Source organism: Cinclus cinclus, chromosome 15, assembly GCF_963662255.1.
Source record: "Cinclus cinclus chromosome 15, bCinCin1.1, whole genome shotgun sequence".
Lineage (NCBI taxonomy): Eukaryota > Metazoa > Chordata > Aves > Passeriformes > Cinclidae > Cinclus > Cinclus cinclus.
The window spans coordinates 570982-596083 of NC_085060.1; the positions used below are offsets into that span (position 1 = coordinate 570982).

Consider the following 25102-nt stretch of genomic DNA (forward strand, 5'->3'; position numbering starts at 1 on the left):
ATGGCGCCGGCGCTGCCGCTCCGCGCTTCAAACCCCCTCCTTCCCGTCCTGCACCGCGCCACATGTAAATCTGAAGCGCCTACAGCCAATCAACGCCGGGGGCGTGTACGAAGGGGCGGGGCCGAGCGCTGTCCGCCCCTCCTCGCGGGTTGAGGGGACGCCGGGACCAGCCCCGGTCCCGTCCGGTCCCTTTCCCGCCGCGTGGTGGGAAGCGAGGTGCGGGGCACCCGGGGGGAATCCGGCAGATCCGCAGGTCCCCCCATCCCCGGTGCACTCCCCGTTCCTGCCGCGCCAGCGGTGCACGTCGCGGGCACGGGCGGTGGGGGCCTCCCGCCAGCAGGGGGCGCGGCGGCGGCGACGGGGCCGCTCCGCTCCGCTCCGCTCCCGTGCCAGCGCGGAGTCGCCGGGAGACCGAGCGCTGCCATGGAGGCGCGCGCCGGGGGCTGCGGCCTGCTCGTATCCACCGGGCGCGAGGGGCCGGGCGGGCGGGGGGCAGCGGCGGGGCGGGCAGGCCGGTGAGCGGAGCTTTCCTTAACTGCGGCGCAGAGCGTTGCCGGCGCGGAGGTGCGGGCCGGGCGGCGGGAGCCGTGCGTGCTCGGCCTGGAGCGGCGGGCCGGCCGCTACGGGTGAGTGAGAGCCTGGCGGGGCCCGGCTCGGTTCTCCGCCCAGCTGCCACAGCCGTCGTGACTCTCGGGATCCCTGCGCGTTCCCCCGGCGGGCTCCCCTCAGTCGCGGGACCGGCGCTCCGGAGGTGCATTCCCGGCTCCCCGGCGCTCCTCCGGCTGCCGGAGCTGCTGGCGCCCCGGTGCTGGACCTGCCCCGTGGCGGAGTTCGTTCAACAGCTCTTACTTCTCCCCCGGGTATCCGCACCGTCTCATCTTCGCTGCCATTTTCCTCCTCCTGCCCCAGAAGCTCATCGATAAAAATCAAGCATTGTGGCTCTGTACACACAGCTCCTGTTCGTGCGTGTGTGAGCAGGGCGTTGCTGACAGGTCTTTAAAAACCTTCCTTCTGTCCGCAGGGTCGTTATTCGCTCCCAGGAGAAAGAAAACTCTGATCCGGATTATATTCCCATCAACAGCCGCTTTAAATGTGTGCAAGGTACTGACTGTTGAGGGGAAGGTTTGGAATCTATTGCTGTTGATCCACAAACCTCAAACTGAGTGGTGTTTCCTGACCTGCCTCCTGAGTCACAGTGCATTGAATCCTTTCCCTGTGAAACACCAACTCACATTTTATGGAATCCCCTTGTAGCTCATCCTAGCAGCTTGTCATTCCATGTCAGTATGCAGTTATGAGGAGCTTGGCTGGCTCCAGTGTGTGGTGGGCTTGGCATCACACAGAGCCAACACATGCAGAGCCTGGTTTCAGGGTCTGTAATTTGGTGTCAGCTGGTGTCTGTCTCTCAGGCTTCTCTGCCATGCCAAGAGTTGGGAGCTGTTGCCTTTTGCCGCATGTTTATATCTAAACTTCCATAAGGTCTAGCAAGCTCTCAGCATCCCACTTATTGGATGAGGAAGGGCTTTAGGCCTTGTCTTGGAAGAGCTTAGAAGCAAGTGGCCCTGGGGTGAATCCTTGTAAGGAGTAAAAGCCATTTTTCCTGAATTTACTCATTCCCTCATGTGCAGTTCAGTGATGTTCTGCTGCTGGTCTTGCTCTGTAGAAAAGCTCTGAAGTTCCTTGTCAAGTTGGTCTTTCCCAAAGTAGAGGGTGAATAACCATCCAGGTGTATGAGAACTGTGTGCTGGGAGTCTCCCTGGGACACTCGTTGGGAGCTGACTGTCCAGGTTCTCTCTGCCAGAACCGTTAGGAATGTACAGATGTAAATTAGAGCTCTTTGTTCCTGTCAGGGCTCTTTCATGGCTGGTAGCAGGCAGTGTAATTATATGAGTCTTCAATTCCTGCAGCATCTAATGTCACCTCTACTGATCCTATTTTTCTCTTTTCTAGAGGCAGAAGAAACTCTGCTGATTGATATAGCTACAAACAGTAAGTTTCATAAGGGCAGTGCTGTAGCTAAAGGTCCTGTCAGGGAACAGCCACTGGTGCTTGTTTTGCCTTCCGGTCTTCTTCTAGGCTCTATGTTTGTCCTCTGCTCAAACAAGGATTGTTTTCCCTCTGATGTTGTCATCTGGCTCTGTCAGACACTTAGTTGTCATGACAGACAAGGTTTGAAATGCAAATGACTGAAATTTTTGCATTTTTTCTTCCTGCTTCTAGAGCTCTTCTCTGTGAGATTGCAGTAGGGAGGATTTCTAAAGCCAGGAGAACGTGCTGGGGATACCCCAAGCAGGGCGGGGGGACCTCAGAAGCACAGGGAGAGTAACTTAGGTGCACAAACAGCACCTGAAGCTGGCTGGGAAGCGTGGGGCTGTGAGGCAGCCTGGGCTGACTCGGTGAGTGTGTTTGAAGCAGGCTGCAAGGTGCGGATCCAGGGCGACGCGGCGCCGGAGCGGCTCTTTGAGATCCCTGATGAGGAGCGCTGCCTGGGCTTCCTGTCAGAGGTGCAGAGCATACAGGAAGGTGAGCACAGCTGCCCCTGTGCCTGTGAAATCCTTTGCCAGCAGTTTCTGATGGGGATGGTTTTTTTCCCAGCCCACCTGAAAGCGTCTTTTCCTGAACCTAAGGACTCAGCAGTCTGGCATCAGGTGGAGAAGAGCCTCACAGGTCTGTCTCCAGGTACAGTTGGCTTTGCTTCAGGGCCTGTGCAGTGCTGGGGTGCCCAGGGTAGGAGCTGGATCTGGCCCTGCTTCCTTGTCTGTTCATTCCTTCCTGAGTGCTATTTTCACCCTTGGTTTGTGCATGTTAAGCTCCTTCCTGCTTTGACTTGTGGTTAGTGCTCCTTTCTCCCATTTCCAGGGTCACACAGTTGATCTATTCCTCCTGTCATTTGCTTTTCGCTTTCTGTGGAATTACATTTTTTCCTTCTCGTTTTGAGCTGTTTCAAATTGTTTCTCAGGCTGTTTTTCTTGGATTTTTCATTACAGGTGCTCTGGGGTTTGAGGATGACTTCAACACTCTGAGCCTAGAAGAGAAAAGGAACATGCAAAACCACCAAGCGGGATCTCGACGGGAGCCCCCGCCTCCTCCTGTGCCTCAGAATAAGCAGTAAGTAAAGCAGGAGATCTGTTCCCTTTTTTACTTCTCTTCCTAGACAGCAGAACTAGTTCTAGTGCTGCTCTTGCCTCCTTCCTAGATTTCACCGAGAGAGAGAAGGCACATCCAGAGACCAGCCCAAGGTGACCAACACGATGCGCAAGATGTTCTTGCCCAGCACACAGTCAGGGCAGAGAGAGGGGCTCATCAAACATGTGCTGGCCAAGAGGGAGAAGGCCTACATCAACCTGCACAACTTCAGGTGAGACCTGGCAGGGAAGGACAGAGCTGCAGGATCTCTCCTGTGAGCTTGGATCTCCCCCAGGATTGGACCCTGGCAGCTGCCGATGGGCTGCAGCTCAGGTGGCCAGTGAGAATGGTACAGCCCAAAAGTCACCAAGTGTCCATGGGGCAGCTGCTCCTTTTGTCTTGTGTGTGTCTATGTGTGTGTGTGTGTGTGTGTGTGTGTGTGTGTGTGTGCGTCAGATCTCCTGAGCCTTGGTAAGGCTGGAGCAGGTGGGCAGAAGGAGTGAAGCCAGATGTCCCACCATAGTGTCGTGGTGTTGTCCCTCGTGACGTGGTGTTAAAAGAGCTAGATGTTTGCTGGTGCAATGTCTTACTTCAAGAGGAGTGTCACTTGGAGAGAGCCAAGCCTGGGAGAATTTTCCAGGAGTAGCTGAGGGAGCAGGGGAACCTCAGCCTGGAGAAAAGGAGGTTCGGGGACTTTCTGGCTCTGCACAACTCCCTGAAAGGGGGCAGCTGAGGAGGGTTGGCCTCTGCTCCCAGGGAGCAAGGGAGAATACAAGAGGAAATGGCCTCAAACTGCACCAGGAAAGGTTCAGGTTGGACACCAGGAGGAATTCCTTCATGGAAGGTGTGGTCAGGCCTTGGCAGGGGCTGCCCAGAGAGGTTTGGAGTCCCCATCTCTGGAGGTGCGCAAGGAATGCCGGGATGTGGCACTTGGAGCTCTGGGATGGGGACAAGGTGGGGATTTGGCACAGCTGGGACTGAATGACCCTGGAGGCCTTTTCCAGCCTCAGTGATTCTGTGACTTTCAGTTCCCCCCGTGGCTGTCATTGCCCCATGCAGGGAGCAGCTCGCAGTGTGTGCTTCCAGCTGGAGCACTGCCGTGCTGCTGTGGTTTGCATTGTGTTTTCTAACAGATCAGCTGCTTTTGTGTTGTAGGTTCTTTGTGGGAACGTGGAATGTGAACGGGCAATCTCCTGACAGCTTCTTGAATCCATGGCTGATGTTTGACACGGAGCCTCCAGACTTCTACTGCATCGGGTGAGCAGCTGGGGGGATCCAGGAGGCCTGGGCTGGGTTTAGGCTAGGTTTAACTCTCAGAGGCTGCACAGAGCTGAGCTGTGTCACACAGGGGCCGTCTGAGGGCAAAAAGCCATCGGATGAGGCAGCAGATCAGGGTGAACAAAGCTAAGCATGACATCATAGATTATCCTGGAAGCATCTGCAGAGCTTTGTCCTCTGCCTGAAGTGGTATTTCTCAAGGCTGCTGGGGGTTTGGGATGGGATCTCAGAGGCACTGAGGGGAAATTCTACTGCATTATTTAGTAAGTGGCCATAAGGAGCTGTTCCTCCAAGGACTGTTGCTGGAGGTTTCACATTGCTGTAGGAAGAGAGGGGTATGCAGGAGGGCTGGAGGTGCTAAGCTCTTGGCTTTCCAGGTTCCAGGAGCTGGACCTCAGCACAGAGGCTTTTTTCTACTTTGACTCTACAAAGGAGCAGGAGTGGCTGGCTGCTGTCGAGAGGTCCCTGCACCCTAAGGCCAAATACAAGAAAGTGAGTTCTGCTCAGTAGCATGGGGGCTTGGCATGAAGCTGGCATGATGGAAAGGAAAAAGGAAAAGGGTTCTCCATTTCCTCCCTGTCCAGGGAGGAAGGCTGGGAGAAACCAAGGGTGATACTGGGCATGTGTCAAATATATCAAGTTCAATCTGGAGAGTCTGTTTCTGCACCACAGCTGCAGGGTAATGCTGTGCTTTGAAGTAGAAATTTATAAAGGTGGGGACCACAATACCTTTATCAAATAGGAGGTAGGTATCAGGGAAACAGCAGGTTCAAATTCTCTACCCATACTATCTTCTCATCCTGTAGTATAGAAGCCAGGTGTGTTGTGAGCTGGTAAATTAAATTAATAGCTTTTCCCTGAAGGAGTGGGATGATTTATGAAGTGAAACCTTCCAGATGCTGCCTTGAGTCAGAGTTGCTTCAGCTGTGGCAGCAGGACTTCATTCTGGCTGGTTTAGAGCAAGACATTGGTTTTATCTCTGCTGTGACAAACCTTTCTGCTGCAGGGACCAGTCCTGAATACATGAATGAGTTTCCCTTTCTTCCTTAGCCCGTGTGTTTGCTGTCACACCCCATCCTGCTTGCTCTGAGCAGGTGTTACAGGGATTGAAGCAGGGAGTAGAGTTCTTGCTGAACTGAGACCTATCAAGGGGAGCCAGGAGTCCTGGCCCGAACTGCAGAGAGGTTCCTGTTCCCTTCCCTCCCTTTGCTTCACTTGAGTTTTGGGTTAATTTCTCCCACCTTAATGAAAGGGAGAGCACAGGATGTGGCTGTAGGAGGGGGAAGTGGCCAAAGCTGTAGATAAGGGTTGTGGTCACTTGCAAATTCTGCTCCTGCAGAGCAGACTGGGTGCTGGGCCCTTGCAGCCAAATTCTCTGCTCTCAGCTTTCCTCACTGCAGAGTCTTAATACCAGCACTTATGAATATTCTGTGCATAGTGGAGAGCATGCAGACTGTCCTCAAGCAGGTGAGCCTTGTCACTGTTTCAGAGTGGTGATAGCATAATTTTGGATGTGCAGGAAGGTCACAGACTGGGCAGTGTTGGCTTAGCACAAATAAAACATGAGCAGCAGAGATCCCCACTGGGACAGGGCACATGAGCACGGCAGCCTCTGTGGGCTGAGCTCTGCAGGGGCAGATACCTGCTCAGATGCAGAGGGGCCCTTGGCTTTAGGGAATGAGTATTCCCTGAGAATGGGTCGGTCTGTAGCTCAGAGATGCCTTCTGCTACCCCTGCCTCAGGGAAACAAGAACATCTCTGTGCATTCCCCTCTGCACTTGAGCCTGCAGTCAGGCAAGGTGAGCTCTGACTCCCACTGCACCTGCAGCCTCAGGACAGCCCCAGCTCTGGGCCTGGCTGGAGCACTCAGGAGCTTCTGTGCTCATGCTGGTTAGAGCACAGTAAGGGCTGAGTCACAGACCTGCTGGGCATTTGTTGAGTTTCTTTGTGCCCACCCTGCTGTAGGAAGGGACCAGAGTAGGGAATTCAGTAAGCTCAGCACTGCTGACAGCTCCTGTGGGGGTGCAGATGGACCCTAAGAACCTTGCTGTGGACAGGAGACCCTTTGGGTTCAGATCAGAACTGCATTCCCACTGCCTCTCTGGAAATTCAGGATCCTGTTTATTTTTACAGGTGCAAATGATCCGCCTGGTTGGGATGATGTTGCTCATATTTGCTAAGAAGGATCATCTGAGCAATATCAGAGAGGTTGTGACAGAGTCTGTAGGCACAGGAGTCATGGGGAAGATGGTGAGTCACCAAAGCCAGCTTGTTGCTTCCCTGTATCCGTGCAAGAAGTGGCACAGTCTGTTTTGGTTCACCTGTGCCATCCCAGTCCCTTCCCCATTCCTCACCTGCCACCTGCTCCAACCCCACTGGTCCCTCCTGTCCCCAGGGCAACAAGGGTGGTGTGGCCATCAGGTTCATGTTCTACAATACCACCTTCTGTGTCGTCAACTCCCACCTGGCTGCCCACGTGGAGGACTTTGAGCGCCGAAACCAGGACTACAAGGACATCTGTGCCCGGATGAGCTTCCTGATCCCCAGCTCAGACAGCCTGGCTGAGCTCAACATCATGAAACACGAGTGAGTTGGACCCTTTGGAAGTGGTGCTGAGTAACCCAAGTCAAGGCAGAGCTTCAGCAACAGGAGATTTCATGCAGATAAGTTTTCTGGCTTGATTAAATAATTTGAAATCCCAAAGGCTGTGGTGTGCTGCATTCCTGCAGACAAACTGGTCACCTCCTTGCTGCAGTGCCTTGTGCACCCTGTCCCCAGTGTCCCTCTCCTTGCACTTGTGTATAACCTCCTTTTCAGCAGGCCTAAACAGAATACAAATGGTTGGTACTTCTGTAATTAATACTTAAACCATTTTAGAACCAAACATGTAGAGTGGATTAGTACAGAAAAAAGCTTCAAATATTAGATTATCCTTCATAATCCACTAATGGAAATGTTGAGGTTTGACTATAAACAGGAAGAGCTTTGGCACTAGCAAGGGGTTTAAATTTTAATCTTTAAATGAAACCTTTATGGAGTAAAGAGTGAGTCCCATGAGTGTTTCTTTAGCTGCTGATAGCAAGAAGGCTGTGGGCCTGGAGAGGAGCAGTGTGTTGAGTGGGTGATGGTGAGGTGTGGCTGATGGCTGGGATGGAAAACAATGTCCAGAAGGTTTTAAACTCCAGGAACATAATTCTGCTGCTGCTAATTCTGTGTCAGGCGGTCTTGGCTCGGTCGTGGTGCAGTAGTTGCCTGCTCTGGTTGAAGGAAAGGCAGTGAAAAACCAGCAGGTAAAAGCAGGGTGTCAGTGGGGGATAACCCTGCAAATACAGATACCTCACCTGTCTCTCTGGCTGACAGACTGGCTCTGCTTAATGAACTCCACCACTGCCCTCTTCTTAACCTGAGCAGAGCCTCAGTACTGGCTGGATTTTGTGTGAACACTGGTTTTGCTTCATTTGACAGTTATGTTCAAAGTTCTCTGGCTTTTTTTCAGGCTGGGACAAACACATTATCTCCTACTAAACCATGTCTTCAATCTTTAAGGAATTCCAAAGGAGATGGACTTAGTCCTGTAGGATCTGCTTTCACTAGAAATGTCTGCTGTTGGACTCAGTCTCTAATGTCTCCTTTTTGTCTTCCACATGTCTCAGCTTTAATGTGGTTTAAAAAGGGGAGCTGTTAACTGCTGATCTGCTCCCAAAATTCTTCCCTGTGAGGGTGGTGAAGCCCTGGCACAGGCTGCCCAGAGGAGCTGTGGCTGCCCCATCCCTGGAATTGTTCAAGGCCAGGTTGGATAGGGCTTGGAGCAACCTGGGACAGTGGAAGTTGTTCCTGCCCACAGCAGGAGGCTGGAACAAGATGAGCTTTGAGTTTATTTCCAAACCAGACCACTCCGTGACTCTTTGTGTATCTTTGTTTGCAGTGTTGTTATCTGGCTGGGAGACCTGAACTACAGGCTGTGTCTGCTGGATGCCAGTGAAGTGAAGAATCTCATCAGCAAGAATGAGCTTCAGAAGCTGCTGACATATGACCAGGTCAGTGAACTCTCTCACATTTCACCCCATCCCTGGGAGGTCACCTTGGTTTAGGATGTGCTCTGCTGGGGAGGAGCAGGTAGGCATGGAGTTGGAGAAGGGGCTGGAGCACAAATCTAATGAGGAGCAGCTGGGGGGGCTCAGCCTGGAGGAAAGAAGGCTCAGGGGCAACTCCCTGAGAGGAGGGTGCAGCCAGGTGGGGCTTGGTCTCTTCTCCCAGGTGACAGCTGGCAGAACAAGAGGAAATGGCCTCAAGTTGTGGTAGAAGAGGTTTGGGTTGGATATTAGGGAGAATTTTTGTTGTGGAAAATGCTGTCCAGCCATGGCACAGACTGCCCAGGGCAGTGATGTCCCCATTCCTGGAGGGATTTACGGACATGTAGAGGTGTCATGTGGGGACATGGATTAGTTGTGGCCTTGACAATGCTGGGGGAACAGTTGGACTCAATGGTTTTGGAGGTCTTTTCCAACCTACATAATTCCATGGCACACTGCAATTAGGGTCTGGACACAGACATAGACACTGGACCCTGACAGAGCTCTGGGTGTGCTGCTTCCACATCCCCCTAAACAAAGCCAGGTTGTCCATACTGGGGTAACTGGGTGACTCAGGCAGTCACTGTGTGTCTGTGTCTCAGTGCAGGAGTTCTCTCTTAAATACAAGCTCCAAGATGAACACAGGTATTTGTAATAGCAACAAAAGCTGCTGTGCTCAGTGTTGTGGAAGAGGTATTGATTTGGAGCCCAAATCTGCTCGGCCAGTTTGACCTGAATTGTGTGTTGTCACCTTCCCTGCACCACATAGTGGTGGCAGGTGCCTTTCAGGTGAAGGGTTGCACCCCTCAAGGGGAAATATGAACAACAGTGGTACAATATCACCTCTGACACAGTTAACAGAAAATTTGGTTGATTGTCCTCTGTAGCTTGTTTTTGTTGTACTGCAGAGCTTCATGCAGAAAACAGCTGTAGCTTAGGTCTTAGTGAGGAAGACATCCAGGAGATATTTCAGAAGAGGAAAGGAGCAAAGGAAGGTGGTGTCAGGTTGTCAGGCAAGTGCAATCCTGGAGACTCTTGCTAAAATGATTGGTGGGAAAGGATTAATGATGGCAATCTTAAGCCTGAAAACTGATGAAAAAATTTAGTAATTAATAGTACCATGCCCATTTGTACTCAGTCTGTTTGGAAAACATTCCTCTTGTGTGTTAAAGGTGTGAGGTCTGAGGGGCAGTTTGGGGGTGTCTGTGAATCCCACACGGTGGCCTTAAGGCTATGGTTGCTGTGCCTGTAGATCTGCTCTCTGACACTGCTGTGGCAGGGGAGGGTTTCTTGGGTTTTGTTTGGTTTGGGGTTTTTTTTGTCTTTTTAAAGGTTTCTTTTTCTGCTTTAGCTGAATATTCAGCGCACTCAGAAGAAAGCATTTGCAGATTTCATGGAGGGAGATATTAAATTCATCCCCACATATAAATATGACTCTAAAACAGATCGCTGGGACTCCAGGTACATCGGCTGCCACTGGGCATATTTATCTACGACATAAAATGCATTTTCTCACAAAACTTGATTTCCTGCTTCCTAGAGCTGTGTATGCCTGTCAGTGTATGTTTGGCCTTCTGTTCTTTCCCTCTTTCTGCAGTAAGCAGCCCCCTGTGTGCATTGACCAGGCACATCCCTTAAACCTCTGTGAAGGCCCGTGAAGTGTGAGCTCAGGTGACCCTGCACTGGGGGCTTTTTCTATTACCAGGGACAGGCAAGCAGGATAAAAAAGGAATTGAAGAGATAAGGAAACAGGTTCTCTGAGTCACCCTGTCCCCTGACTTGCACACCCACAGGGTGGCTGCACTGTGAGAGCAACTGTGGTTCCTGCTTGGTGCCTCCCACAGAGATGGCTGCATCTGCTGCAGGGGCTGCTCTGAAGGGAGGAACTCCCAAGAAGGACTTTCAAACCATGTACTGGTTCAATTTGACTTGCCGTGATTATGAATCAGCACAGTAGTTAATCTGAAGAAGGATAACCCAGGATTCAGGTTTCACAACATAATAGCAATCACTGAGTAGACTTCCCATAGTGGAAACAATGAACCATGGGTTGGAGTGTGAGCAGAAAGGTCTGGCAGCACAACAAAGTCATGCAGCTTGGGTCACAGCACATATGGGTTCAGGCTGTGGAAATGGGCTTGACTGAGCATTGCTTTGTTTCCTGGTGCTGGAAGGGATGGAAATTTTACCTGCTGTCTTGGGAGAGGGGGAGAGAGCAGAGAAAAATAACAGAATTCAAGTTTGGGTAAGTGATAGGAGTTCACCCCATCACTGGTGTGATGATGTGGGTGGAGGGAGCTGCCTTGCTGGGAGGAGGAACAGCTTGGATGGCTTGCTGGGATTGCTGGATTCCCCTGGTAATCCATTCTTCTTCGTAGTGGGAAGTGTCGTGTGCCAGCATGGTGTGACCGGATCCTGTGGAGGGGAGGGAACATCAGCCAGCTCCGGTACTGCAGTCACATGGAGCTCAAGACCAGTGACCACAAACCTGTCAGTGCCCTGTTCAGCATTGGGGTACGTCTGTGTGTGGGGGGCAGGACCCCAGGTGTTCCAGGCATTGCTCTACTGGAGTCAAGGCACCTCTGCTAAGGCTTTGCAAGAGCACAGATGAACCCAGCTGAGGTGTGCCTGCTGTGGGGGTGCTGCATCTGGCAGCACTGGAATGGGGGAGTAGCACTGTTCCCTCCTCCACGTGGACACACAGCAGCAGTCTGGACCTGGCTGTACCTGTGCTGTGTCATCTGGGTCACAGCTGCATGCCTTCAGTGGAGAGTTGCAGGAAATTCAGGTTTTCTGATGCAGCAAATGGGGATGCTCAGCATCCATTTTTGCTACCTCCTGCTCCCTGGGTGGCTCAGGTCACAGGATGGGTCAGGTTGGAAAGGACCACAGTGTGTTGTTTGGTCCCATCTACATGAGACCTCCATGTCTCTCCTGTTCTGGGAGCCCAGAATCTGACACAGCACTTCCTGTGTGCCTCACCTGGGCTGAGTAGAGTAGGCTGAGTCTTTAAAGAAGAGCCTCTCTCCTTTCCCTCTGGAGAATCGTGAGGAATGCTGCAGCATGCCAGTTCTGTCTCAGAGGTTGCCTCCAGTGATCACCCAGCTGTGACCAGTGGCCAGACAGACCCTGGTAACATCTGCAGGGGTGAAACCTGTGTAAAGTGTCAGACACAGCTTGGGACTGCACACATATGTGTGTACTGTCTCAGCCTTGCAGCTACAGAAGTAAGTGCTTAGAGAAATAATTCACGTCTGCAGTTTGCTCGTGATCAAGAGAGTTCCTGTGAAAGCCAGCCAGTCCCTTTGCTGAGCGTTTGCTGTTGCCCATAGGTGAAGGTTGTGGATGAGCAGAAGTATCGGAAGCTGTTTGAAGACATTGTTCGTATAATGGACAGGATGGAAAATGACTTTCTTCCTTCACTGGAGCTGAGCAGGAGAGAGGTGAGGTTGCAACTGGGATCACTGTCACTGCCCAAACACAGCAGCCTTCAAAGTGCCAGAACTACTTTCAAAGACTTTGTTTCAATAAACTGGATTATAGGAAATGGAACTCTAGCCTTTATCTTATGATCAGGAATTGGGTTAGTGAGGATGTGTTGTCTTGGCTCCTTGGCAGGACTTCTGTGAGGAATTCTGCATTGGGTGGGCTCCTCTTGGCCACGGGGGGCCACTGCAGAGTCTGTGGGGGGCTGGTCATGGGCCATATGCTGGCCACTAATATCACTTGGTTTCTCTTTGCTCTGCAGTTCGAGTTCGAGAACGTGAAGTTCCGTCAGCTGCAGAAGCAGAAGTTTCAGATTACCAATAATGGGCAGGTCACCTGTCATTTCTCCTTCATCCCAAAGCTCAATGACACCCACTACTGCAAGCCATGGCTTCGGGCCGAGCCTTGTGAAGGTTACTTGGAGCCAGGTGAGTGTAATGCTACAGAACCCCTAGCCCATCTCCTTTCAGTTTTTCCCGTCTTTCCTGTGTCCCACCTTCCTTGCCCTCTGTTCTGTCTTTCCTGTTGTGGCCTTTGTCCCTGCCTGGTATGTTTGTCCTTGTCATCCCCTTTGGAGAGTGTCCTTGTGTCCTTGAGAGCTGGGCTGTGTTGCAGATGAGTGCACAGAGATCTCCCTGGACGTGTATGTCAGCAAGGACTCAGTCACCCTCCTCAACTCTGGCGAGGATAAAATTGAGGATATTCTTGTCCTGCACCTGGACCGAGGGAAGGATTATTTCCTGACCATCAGTGGCACCTACCTGCCCAGCTGCTTTGGCACCTCGCTCGAGGCCTTGTGCCGGATGAAGCGACCCATCCGAGAAGTTCCAGTCACCAAACTCATAGACCTGGTGAGTTGTGGAGCATCTCTTCTAACCCAGAGAGGCCTGGTTCCCTTCTGATTGCTCCCAAAAGCAGGAGCAGTGCCTGCAGCGCAGCTTGTCTGTGCTGGCTCTGAGCTGAGTGACTTCACAGAGCTTTGAGGTGCTGTTTTATTCTTCCCATCTACCACAGCTGATGGCTTTTGATGGCCTGTATTTTTCTGAGGAGGCTCTAAATATTGTTTGATGGACAAAAAAGCCATCCCAGCACCTCCTGTTGGTGTTTCTGGTGCTGACAGGCTCAGGTGGGTGGCACTGTGGTTTTATAAGAGATGTGATTGGGGTCCTCTCATCCAAGGTATGATAAGTGCCCCGGGGCCTTTTCCTTCTGGATGCATTCCCACTGCTCAGGGGAAGGAGCAGGAGGACTGAAGGAAAGTCTGTGGTGTGGATATGGGGTGCTGAAGGACACATCTCAGCAGATGAGCAATGTCACAGCCTCTCTGACCATTTCCTCCCACACCAACCAGAGTGAGAGATAGTGCCTGGGGTGAGAGACAGCTCATCAGGGAGAGATCTCTGTGGTGCAGGGAACTGTTCCTTCCCCCCAGCTTTTGCCAGCCCCCACCATCAGTATTCTTCCTCCCACAGCTCGTTGTGTGTGAGAGAGGGTGCAGTCACCTCTTGTCCTTTGGGTACTCTCAGCTGTTTCTGAGCTTGTCCCATTTTGGGGATGTAATTCTGATTTCCAGGCTGGTTTAATTCATCTCTCCTTACTGCCTTACCTGGCCATGTTCCATTGAGGTTTCTTCTGCTTCCATCTGTAGATTTCCTTCTCCTGTTACTCAGTGAAACATCTAGAAATAAAGGAAGCAAAACAATCAGCAAAGAGCACCTGCTCCAGTGTCTGCAGCAGGGACACAACTTTCCTTTATGGACATGGGGGATATTTTAAGTTTTTTGGTTCTGATTTTACCTGTGAGCTGAGAAATCCTTGGAGCCAGACCAAGCAGAGCACTTACTGCCTCGGTCAGTCCTTGCAACCTGGAGCATTTAGGTGCAGTTCCCTGAGTTTTGGTGCTGCTCAGGCTATGTGAGGCTGGCAGTGCCTGTGCCTTAAGAACCTTCTGCACTTGCATGGGCTCATCCTTTGCTGCATCCAACATTTTCCTCAGCCTGGCTAGACTTGGTCTGTGGTTTTCAGCAGAGAGGGGACTGAAGATGCAGTCACTGGGGGGCTGAGGTCGGTGGGTATGGGGTAGCACCATGGAGGTGGGAGTTTGTCTGGGAGTGGCTCTCCTGGTTATCCCGGGAGGGAGACAATGACACAGCTGCTGTCACTTGAACACCTCTCCTTTGGGATTTCAGTATTAGTGTCTCATCCTGTTTTTTCTTGGGATCCTACTTTGGGTTTTAAAAAGCCTCTTGAAGAACCCCTGTCAGGAACAGGTGAGTCTTGTAGTGTAGATCATGCTGAAGGCTCAACTTTGGGAGAAATTCTTCCCTGTGAGGGTGGGGAGGCCCTGGCATAGTTCGCCCAGAGCAGGGGGATGAAATGAGATGAGCTTTAAGGTCCCTCCCATCCCAAACCACTCTGTGATTCTGGGGAGAGATGAGCAGCCAGGCTCAGGTTGGGGGGTGAGGTGGAGATGACTCACCCATTACAAAACGTGTAGGTGGCTGTTTGCCCTCCCAAACCTGTGAGTGTGGCCCTCCCCCTGTGCCTCAGGAGAGAAAGCTGTGCCAGCTCTTGTTCGGAGCAAGCTGTTCCCAGGAAGAGACCGGTCTGTTGTGGCTCTGTCAGAACTCGGGGAGCCTCCAGGGGAAGCAGGCACTGCAGAGGCCACAGGGCACCCTGAGGTGCTGCTCCCTCCTGGTGTCCCTGTGCCGTGGGAGCTCCCAGCTCAGCCTGGATGTGTGCTGGGGCTGTTCCCACCCTGAGGGGTTGATCTGCCAGGACTCAGCAGGGACAGCCTGCTTCCATTCCCTCCTGCAGACCCCATGGGCAGTGTCCAGCCGGCCCTGGCCGCAGAGGGATGGCTGTTTGGGGATGCTGAGGGCTTGGCTGTGCTGCCTGAGGGCTTGGCACACTCCTCTCTGCTGTGCTAATGCTCTTAGGCTGCAGCAGCAGCAGCCGTGTTTGAGCACAAACCCTCATTTCCCTGACTGCACCCAAAGCTGCTTAGGGGCCCTGTGAGCTCCACAGCTGCCACACACTCCGAAACACAGATTTAGCCCAGGGAACGTTTTATCTCTGGCCTGGTCACAAGGGAAGGTGGCTGAAATAACAGGGACAGTGATTCTGACCGGGGAGCTCCTTCCTGGCAGACGCATCTCACCTGCCCAGGGCCCGGCTGTTGGCCAGTGGACAGTGCTGTCCAAGCCCCTCGGAGGAGTTTCCAGAAATCCTGACCAGGCTGTGCATCATGTGAGCAAGATTGTTGCTAATTGGTGGGCAAATCTCTCCCACAGGTTTAACGTTGGCCGTGTCAGCAAAATCTGTGAAGGACCTGGTGTTCAGTGGGTTCTTGTAATGCAAATTAGGCTTCTGCCTAATCACAAGAGTTAATCCGAGAGTGCTTTCTCCCTCTTAACCACACTTTTCCCTCTCTCTTTCCTGCTGCTCTCAGGAAGAAGACAGCTTCTTAGAAAAGGTAACACAAGCAATTGCTGTGTGGCAGTCTGCTTCTCAGTGGTGTGTTTGTAAAGAATGAGAGCTTTTCCCTTGTTTTCTGTGGCAGAGGGAAGGGGAGGGGAGCACAGAGGCTGCCAGCAAAGCTTCTTAGCACAGCTGTGGGCTGGATGAGAGCACAGAGAAGCACACAGTGACCCCGGAGCCAAGCCCAGCTGAGATGTTAAAGCTCACCAAATTTGCTTTGGGGGAAAAAAATTGCTCTCCCGATCCTGACAGCAATGCTGGATATTCCCAAAAAAGATTGGCAGCTTTTGACATGCCTCTGACCATAAGGAGGGGTTCACCACAGCATCCTCTCAGACCTGTGGGAAGATGGCTGGAGTAGGAAACTCGGGTCTTTTGTTCCTTTCCGTCTGCTTGTGTCCTTGTGGAGGCCGAGGGAGGGCCTTGTGCAGAGGAGGATGTTCCTGTGCCTCCTCGAGCAGTGGGGCTGGGGCTGCTGCCTCTGATGGCCACAGTGCCCAGACAGGATCACTCCCTCCCTTGGCGCCAGCGTTCAGTGCTGGAGCCGAGCAAGGAAAACGTCCTTGGGAGAGCAAGTAGGAGATTCTGGAGGTGTTCATGCTGTCCCTGCGCTGGCTCTGACACTTGTATCTTGTTCGAGCTGGTTCTGCACCAGCTGCCCAGTCTGCGCGAGTTCCCCTCCGGGCTCTCAGCGCAGCAGCAGAGTGAAAACAGGAGAGAGAAGGAATGTTCCCTCTCCAGGAGGGGGTCGAGCTCGGCTGTTTAACCACATGAAGCTCGCAGACTCCCTCCTGGCAGAGGAGCAGGGGGGGATTTTGATGCTTCCTTCTGGGGGCATCTTCCCGTGGGGAGGACGTGGCTGTGCCTCCGTTCCTGGCAGGCGGCGGGAGGGGGCGCTCGGGGCCCGGCCAAGGCACCCGCCCGCTCCTGCCGCTCCTTGCCTTCCTCCTGCCGCTCCTTGCCTTCCTTCTCCTCTGCCCTGATTGCCTGGGATCTGCATGGGGGTCTCCACAGCTCTCCCACTCATGGCAAGGGCTGCTCCAGATGATGCCTTGGCAGAGGGAGTTTCTGTAGAAGAGCCTCAGCCCAGGAAGGGTGTCCACAGCCCTGGGAGAGGCTCTGCAGCTCTCCCCCTTTCCCTCTTGGAGGAATTCTGTAATGCTCTTGCCTGACACTCTGTTTCCAGACCTTCCCAGTGCCTGCTGAGCGAGGCAGCCATGCAACCATGGCTCTTCATCTACTGGCAGGGTCAGACCTGGCAAGTGGAGCTACTGCCCATGCCACCAGGGCTCATGTCAACCCGGGGTGTCTCTGGGCATAGCAGGGAAGCTGCCCCTGGCTGCTGTCGGTGGCTGTGTATGCTGCAGGGACAGCTGTGGAGTGAGGTGCTGTCTGGGTTGTGGACTCCTCTGCTGGTGGCAGGGTTGTGTTCTTGCTTGTGCTGGTTCCTGGGTGTTTTGGGAGTGCTGGGCATGGCTTCTTCCTTGGAGGTCACATGAAGCAAGAGTAAAGTCAAGCCAAGAACGTGGATCCACCTAAAGCTTGGTGTGATGGAGACATCTGAGCCATGGAGCTTGTCAGCTGCTCCACAGGAGTAAGGGGAGCTGCCAGTGGTGCTGTGTGCTCAGTGAGAGCTCTCCTTGGGAAAATCGGGGAAGAAGCTTCAGGAGCCAGCACAGTTGCAGAGGCCTGAGAACAGCCATGGCTGGAACAGCCTGGAGCCAGGGAAGGCGTGGGATCAGTGGGGCCAGGGGGATCAGTGGGGCCCAGGGGGATGTGTGGGGACAGGGCTGGGTTTCCCAGCGTGGCAGCTCCTGCAGCACAAAGATTGGCTGGCTCCCAGCCTCTGCTGGAGCTGGGGCTGGGGCACCGTGGGCAGCCAGAGCCCCCTCCTGGGGGGCTGAGGGGGCTGGGGCTGTTGGAGAGACCGGACAGGTTGTTCCACGGGGCAGCAGGAGGGAGAGGAGCCAGGAGCTGTGGAGCAGTGACTGGTGCTGTGAAAGTGAGTCAGGGCTAGAGCACCCCAGGGTCCTGCTGCTTCCCCTACCAGGGACTGAGGGCCTTGAGGCAGAAGCAATTGAGGTTTTCTTGAGCCCTTGTGTGCTTTCTCCCCAGGAGAAATCCATCCTGCAGATTGGCTCCCTGGACAGTGAGGAGGCAAGTGAGGTGCCACTGCAGGTGCCAAAGGAGATCTGGCTCTTGGTGGACCACCTATTCAAACATGCCCTCCACCAGGTGAGAGGAAGGGCAAGGGAGAGGGCTTCTGTCACGCTGGAGCTCTCCTGGTGACCAGGTTCCTCACAAACACCTGGAGATCAGCTCCAGTTTGGTGTTTACAGGGCAAGGCTTTTCCCTGTGCTGGGGCACTGGCTGGGTGTCCTGGGGCTCACCATTTACTGTGAGTCACCATGTGCCTCAGCCTTTGTGGGGAAGATGACTTACTCCACCCCTGTGCTGTTTTTGACAGGAGGACCTGTTCCAGACTCCAGGCATGCAGGAGGAGTTGGAGCAGATCATTGACTGCTTGGACACCAGCATTCCTGAGACAATCCGTATCCTTCTGTGATGGATCTCAGCACTCGGGAGAGTTTGTCTGTCACCTTTGCCTGGCAGGGTTCCTGGCAGGGATGGGTTCCCCTTGGTACCCAAAAACTTCTCTGAAAGTTGAATCTGTGCTGGCCAAAGCAGTGGGGGGCTCTGGAAACTTCTGCAGTGCCAAGCACCAGAGCTGGGATACTGAGGGGCACAGTCTGGAGAAGAGGCTAATGTAGCAGGGAGCTCCTGTGAGCCAGAGGGTGGGAAACGCAGTGCAGGGGGGATGGAGCAGTGTTTTTCATGGATGGAGAACAGTGGAGGAGGAGGAGGAGAGACAGGCAGGGAACTTGTGTGACCTCCAGTGTGATGAGCATCTGAGGAGGGAGGGAGGGAATCTCTGTGCTCAGCATGACCCTTGATTCCCAGTGGTCCAGCGGGCAGTAATCATTCTGTGGCTGAAGCTCTCCTCATCTTCCTGGAGGCTCTGCCAGAGCCTGTGATCTGCTATGAGCTGTACCAGCGGTGCCTGGAGGGGTCCCACAGCAGCCGGCTGTGCCGACAGGTGCGGGGCTGTGCTCACCTGTGGGGCTGCTGCCAGCTCATGGCAGCTCCTGCTGCCAGGGACTGTGCCTGTGCCATGGCCCTGGGCCTGCTTGGGCCCTGCTCCCTACCCAGGAGCTGCCAGTGGCTCTGGGAGAGTGAGCAGCTCTTCCGGAGAGACCCCAAGTAAGCCCTGTCTCACCTGGAGCACACAGGGAAGGGCCCGGTCCTGAGGGCTTGAGCTCCTGCTCAGAGCTACCATTCCTGTCCTTCCATGGAGGGCTGTGCGTGGCTCTTAACAGCTGGTGGGGCAGCAGGCCAGGCCGAGCATGTGCCTGAGCAGAGGGGGAAGTTTTGGGGCAGCGAGAGCTAGGATCCAATTGGAAACAAGCAGGAAGAAGCCCCAGGGCAGTGGGGGCTTTTTCCTGGTGACACAGCTTTCCTTGAAGCAATGTCACCAGGAGCCACAGGTGCCATCAGCACTGGGCTACAGCTGTGGGTAAGTCGCTGTGGAGCCCAGAGTGCCACACGTGCCCAGGCTGCAGCAGTGGGAGCTGGGAGAGTTTCCTGACACCTTTTCCCTGCAGGTGATCCTTCAGCTGCCCAGCTGCCACCGCAACGTGTTTCAGTACCTGATGTCCTTCCTGCGGGAGCTGCTCAAGTGCTCGTTGGACAACAATGTCAGTGCCACCATGATCGGTGAGTGTCATTCCTCTGCAGCCCTTGCTCCATCCCAGCCTCTTCCTGCACCTCCCAGGGTCGTTGCTCCTGAGCAGTGACTGACTTTACCTGCCCCCGCAGCCGCCCTGTTCTCCAGCCTCCTTCTGCGCCCTCCACCCAACCTGATGGCCAAGCAGACCCAGCAGGACCGCCAGCGTGCCATCAACTTCCTCTACAGCTTCCTGCTCACCGGGGACGAGGAGTGACTCGTGCCAGCCGTGTGCCAAAGCCGGGCCCACGCTCCAGCCGGGCCTCTCAGCTCCGAGGGGTAAAAGCTGAGAGCTCTCCAAGTGCCGTGTTTACAGCTGGAAGGGACATTTCCCCTCCTTGCCACGCCGTACCCCACGCTGCAGAGGACCTGCACGCTCACTGCACTGCCATCCACCTCTGAGCCTGCAGTCTCCCTGCAGGGCCAGGTGATCTCTCGATACCTGAGCACTGTGCCAGCACCCATCCATGGCACAATCACCAGTTCCCAGGTCACGCTTCTCTGTGTCACCCCCATCTCTCAAGAGCTGCTGTGGACAAGGGTGGGGTTGGCTGGTGCTCTCAGTGTCAGGTACATGTGCTGGTGGCTACACCACCCCAGACTGCTGTGGAACATGTGCCACCCTCTGCCACGCAGCCCTGCCAGCCCTGATGCCATCACTGTGCTATGGACAATGCTGACCCAGGAAGGTTGTTTGGACATTTGGCCTCTCCCCTTCAGCAGGGACTTTCCCCTGTCCCCTCCCTCCCAGGACACAGGGCTTCGGCACACAGGCACCCCCTGTCCCTGCACCCCCCCACTCTGCCCTCACTTTCCCTTCCCTGTCCCACCTTCCCCCAAGGACACAGGGTGGTGGGTGGCTCACAGTGACCAGAGTCTGGCAGAGTCATGAGCTGCTCTCTGCTCCTCCTGGGCTGTCTGGAGCAGGATGGGACCCTTATACCTCTAGCCCAGCCTGCAGTGTGGGGGTAAGGACAGGCTGGGTGACCAGGTGCCACTAGCTAGAGTCCATTCTCTCCTTCCTGGGGTGCTTGCAGAGGCTGCAGGTTTGGGGAAGTGAAAGGAGCCAGAGGAGCAGCTCAGGGCTGTGCAGGGGGCTGCAGTGCAAGGGTCACACACAGCTGGCTGAGGGGACAGCCCTGGGGCTGGAGACTGAGGGTACAAGAGTGGCCTGTCCCACTGAAACACTAAGAGGCCTGTGGGGCCACATGGCCTCAGGTAAGGGAGGCCAAATCCAAGGGGAGGGGGTTGTGGTCACAGAGCCCCCGCCAGTGCCTGGGCTTAGCCCAGGGTGTTGTGTCCCCACGCACTGGCTGAGCTTCCCTCCCTTCTGCCTTTTTCTTTTCCTTAAAATTTTTAAATTACATAATTTATTGGGAAAGCGTTTGTTCCAAATAAACCTCCGTTGTACAAGGCCTGGGGGCTGTGCAGGGCACACCTGCCCTCCCTCCCGCAGCTGTGCACTGTCACGGAGCCCTGCCTGCAGCTCCAGGCTGCTCCAGGGGCAGCTGAGAGCTGGGGTCTCCCCCAGCCACTCCAGCAGTGTGCTGGGCACAGCTGGGGACAGTGGCAGAGGGTCCCATGCCACTGGTTCCTGCTGGCTGCGCTGCTGGGGGATGTGCCCATCCTGCAGTGGGTGGTGGCACGTGCCACACCGGGATGGAGACGGCACTGTGGTGCCACAGCACAATGGAGATGGTGCCGGGGTGCCACACCAGGATGGAGATGGCACGGGGTCCAGCCAGGAACGGATGGGACCCATGCCCGTGCGTGGCACACGGCTTTAGCAGCCCTGAGCAGTGATGCCTTGGTGCTCAAGGCCCTGCTGGTGGAGAAAGGCCACACGTCCTGCCGCAGGAAATGGCGGCCGGTGTCATCTCCTTCTGCTTCCTGGCGACTCCTTGGGAGCAGGGCTGTGCCTGGGCAGCTGCTCTGAGCTGTCACGGAGGCCACCAGCGCAAGGTGCCGGCATTGTTCCTGCAGCCGCCACATTCCTGCCACTGCCGGCGGAAATGCCGAACGAGAGTGAAGGGCTGATGCTCTCTGGGGATGGGACAAAGCCTGGGCCTGCCCATCCTCCTGGAGAGGATACAGGGATCCTTGTGGGGGACCCTGGAAGCTGCTGGGGTGCAGCTCTGGGGGTCTTGCTTATGCATCAGCCCACCATGAACGTGGGCACTGAGGGATGCTGGTGGTGCCCAGGTGGTGGGGCTGGAGGCACTGGCAGTGTCCCATAGCCACTCTGAACATCCCTTTGCCAGCCCTAGGTGGGCAGTGAGTTCTCCCTGTTCCCCTGGGGACAGCCAGAGGTCCCCAAGGACCGCAGGGCTCTTGTGACTGCTCAGTCCTCTCCCAGTGCCCCTGGCATCCCCCTGCCAGCTCAGTCAACTGGGACTTGCCAGACCCCATCCCTGCCCTGTGCCTCTCTGCTCATGTCCCCAGCACTGCCCTGTGCCCCCTGCCCACTCTGCCCCAGCTCCTGTTGCAGTACAGGAGCCTTGGCACTGCGTGGCACAGGGAGCACGGCTGAGCTCAGCAGCTCCCACCTGCCTGTGGGCAGCTGGCCAGGCCAGGAAGAGCCAGAGATTCCTTAGGTCTCCCAGCCCAGAAGCCTTTTCCTCCTTTCAGGCTGGCCACAGCCCAACCAGGAGGTTCTCCCTGGCCTCCTCCTTCCAGGCTGGTGCAGGAGGGCTGGGGTCAGGGCTCAGCTGTGCAGCCCCTGGCTGTAGCCCAAGCACTTGGGGCTGGGCTATGCCTGGGGACATCGTTGCCGTGCTGGTACAGCCATGGCAGTCACTCCAGGGTCTGCTGGGCCCCCCACTGCCAGTCCTGCCCGTGCCCAGGCACAGACCCCACTGAATCTGCCTGCTGCTGCTGCTGCTGCTGCTGGGGAGACAGACCATGGGCATTGAGGGGTGGTTTGAAGTGCAGGTTTGAGAGCCCTCCCAGTTCAAACCAGTAGTAGCAGCACTGTAGGCTGGCAATGGAGGAACGATAACCTCCCCAGCATCCCAGAGCTGGAGCTGGAGGGGGCTGTGCCTGGGGCACCATGTCCTGCCCCACTCCCGCTCTGGGAGGCTTCTGGGTCTGGAAAACTGAGCATGAGGGCCAGGACAGGACTGGGTAGTGAGCGGGCAACCCTTGCCCGCCCACCCACCCAGACCGTCATGGGGGCACCAGCAGTGGCACCTGCGGTGGCCGTGAAGCCAGGTGGGGGTGGCAGGGTCTCTCAGGGCGGCTGGCAGTGGGGATATGGGGCAGCAGTGACTCGTAGGGTCCTGCCGGTGTCCCTAGAGGTCTCGGTGTCCCCTGGGTGGCCATGGCTCTCAGTGTCCTGCTGGTGTCCCCGGGGCTCTCGGTGTCCCCCCGGTGGCCCCGGGGCTCGCGGGCCGTTCCGGGCGCGGTGGTGGCGTGGCCGCAGCGCTGGCGCGGGGCCGGGCAGAGCAGCGCATCCCTCCCGGTCCCGGTGGATGAGCTAATGGAGGCCAGCTGGGTCCCGGCGCTTCCCCAGCCCGCAGCTGCAGCCCTTCCTCTCCTCCACAGCCCCTTAACCCCCTCCCCGCCGGCACTGCCGCCCCCTGCCCACAGCCCCGCGCCCGGGACATCCATCGTGGGCAGCCCCGCAAACAATAAGGGGTTTGGGGGCCCCACGTGGGCACCACCTCTCGGTGTCCTAGCCATGGCTCGGGTGTCCTGTCCCGTGGGGTCCCAGCCCTTTGCAGGGTTCAGCCCCTCCTCTCCTCCTGCAGAGACCCTCAGTCCCCTGAGCCTTGTGCCCCTGCCCCTCAGATGGGCCTTGCTCACACCCAGCCCCATGGGGTGGGGACACTGAGATGGGGGGGTTCAAGGATGGGGCACGTAGGGGAAGAATGCTAGGGATACGAGGGATAGCAGAGACTCAACACAAGGGGTAGGGATGCCCAGGAGGACCAGTAACCCTGTGCCAGTCCAGCATCCCCTCCCTCCATCTCCCAGCCTCTCTGACATGTGTTTTCCCACCCTCCTTGCCAATTCCACAGGCTCATCTCATGGCTTCACTCCTTGCTGAGCACCTTCTCTGCCAACTGGGGAAGGGGCTGCCATGGCACAGCCATGAACCCCAGTGCTTAGAGACAGCCTCAGGAGGGAGCAGAGGGACCTGAGATTCCCCCCCACCAGCAGGAGAACAACCCCTACCTGCCCTTGCAGAAATCAGCATTTACTGAGTTATAATTATTAACTCTTTATTATAAAGATGTATTTACACGCAATAAATCTTTACAGACACAGGAGACAATCAGCAGGGCCCAGCTCAGAGCCAGGGCCCCTCCTTTGGTGCATGGCGGAGCTTGACAGAGACCCCAGTGCCCCCTGTTCCTGCTGTCCCATGGTCTGAAGCAGAGGGGCCCAGGGCCCCCCAGCGTGTCCTGGGTGGGCTCCCCACTGCAGCACGAGGGGGTCTGCCAGAGGGAAAGGGAGAGCAGCTGGAAAGGGAGAGCAGCTCACCCAGGGTGTGGGATGAGCAGCACGGGAATAAATAGAACCAGGACAAGCTGTGTGCTCCCCCCTGACGTGGGGGTGGCAGACAGGGCTGGGGCAGGACCCCGAGGGAGCTCACAGAGCCCTGAGGAGAAGCTGCTCTCCCTGACAAAGTGCTTCGCGCAAGGCCCGTGGTCCCAGCGGGCCAATGGCCGAGCCAGCCCCGTGCCCACCGGGACAGGGCGTCGCAGCAACCCTGGCCCCTCTGCAGGCAGCCCCCGTCCAGTCGGCCCTGTTGCCCCTGAGGAGGGGCAGAAAGCACCCACAGCGCCAGACAGGCACCGGGGCCACCGGGGGGAGCCCAGGCTCGGGGCCGGACGATGAGCAGAGCGGGCGATGGAAGCCGTGTTCGTGGAAGGCCGGTGGCAGACCTGCAACGAGAGCGAGCCCAAGCACATATGAGTTCCCTCACGGCACCGTCACAGGTTTCCGGCATCCCCCGAGCCCCACCGCATCTCACCTGGCTTAGAACGGCATGGGCCCCTTGTGGGACAGCCGGGGCCGGGGCCGCCGGGACCTCCGCCAGCCCCCGGGTCGAGGGACAGCTCCACGCCGAGCGCCCCGCGGCCGCACCAGCCTCCGGGTGAGGCCAGCCTGGCCATCCTTCCCCAGCGGCCCTGAGGAGAGCAGAAACAGCGTTAGCCACGTGTCCCCCCACGCACGACAGGGACAGCAGTGCCCTGGAACTGCCTGGCCCTGGGCCGGCCGGTTTCCTGCATTGTCCCCAAGAAGAGCCACCTTTGCCAAGCGTGGCCACCTCACGGCCACCGGCCTCACCGCGGGGCGCGGGGCTGCTCAGCCTCCGCCCGTGGCCCCAGCCCTTGCCCGCAGCCGCCCCCTTCTCTGTGCCACCGAGACCCTCAGCCCTTCACCCTGAGCCGGGCCCCGCATCCCCGTCGTGCCTGCTGGTGCTCTCAGCAGCCCTGGAGCCCCTGGCTGGGATGCTCCGTTCCCTGAGCGCTCGTCCTGCTCCCCCGGGTGCCTGGCGGGGATGCTTTGGTCCCAGCTCCGGTTCCGGGACCCGGCGATGCCCGGGGCTGTCACGGCGGCTCCGGACGCTCCCGCTCTGCACGGGACCGGGAGGTTTTTGGCTCCAAAGAAAGCGCTTTGTGTTTCCCCAGCCCAGCGGGAGCGGATCCAGCGGTGCGGGCGGGGGTTCCCTCCCTTCACTCCCTCCCTTCATCCCCCGTGCCGGCGCGGGGTCCCCGCGGGGGCTCCGCTCTCACCGGGGGCGGCCAGGACGAGCCCGAGCAGCAGCAGCAGCAGCAGCAGCGGGGCCAGGAGCCGGCGCGGCGCGGCCATGGCGGGGGGCGGCGGGGGGCGGCGGGGGCGGCCGCCGGGGGAGCCGCATTTGTAG

At 56.3% G+C, this 25102-nt stretch overlaps 1 protein-coding gene across 7 annotated transcripts; it reads left to right on the forward strand.

The window, feature by feature from the left end:
• The first annotated feature begins 407 nt into the window (after positions 1–407).
• On the forward strand, positions 408–23482 carry OCRL (OCRL inositol polyphosphate-5-phosphatase). 7 transcript variants are annotated; one of them, XR_009933663.1, is made up of 25 exons: positions 408–456; positions 547–626; positions 1022–1101; positions 1951–1989; positions 2413–2523; positions 2596–2679; positions 2988–3108; positions 3197–3358; positions 4282–4383; positions 4782–4896; positions 6538–6654; positions 6800–6990; positions 8330–8441; positions 9829–9938; positions 10856–10991; positions 11810–11920; positions 12226–12391; positions 12579–12814; positions 15415–15438; positions 17559–17678; positions 17911–17995; positions 18413–18540; positions 19106–19217; positions 19320–19506; positions 23247–23482. XR_009933663.1 is itself a non-coding variant. In XM_062503100.1 (24 exons), exons 1-24 carry the CDS (start codon positions 424–426, stop codon positions 19442–19444), a joined length of 2700 nt encoding a protein of 899 aa, XP_062359084.1. In that variant the 5' UTR covers positions 408–423; the 3' UTR covers positions 19445–20642. The 7 variants fall into 7 exon arrangements, 6 of the variants coding, with proteins under 6 accessions (XP_062359084.1, XP_062359086.1, XP_062359085.1 ...); XM_062503100.1 differs by lacking the exon at positions 23247–23482 and having other exon boundaries at positions 19320–20642; XM_062503102.1 differs by lacking the exon at positions 23247–23482 and having other exon boundaries at positions 2596–2667; positions 19320–20642.
• The last annotated feature ends 1620 nt before the right edge of the window (positions 23483–25102 follow it).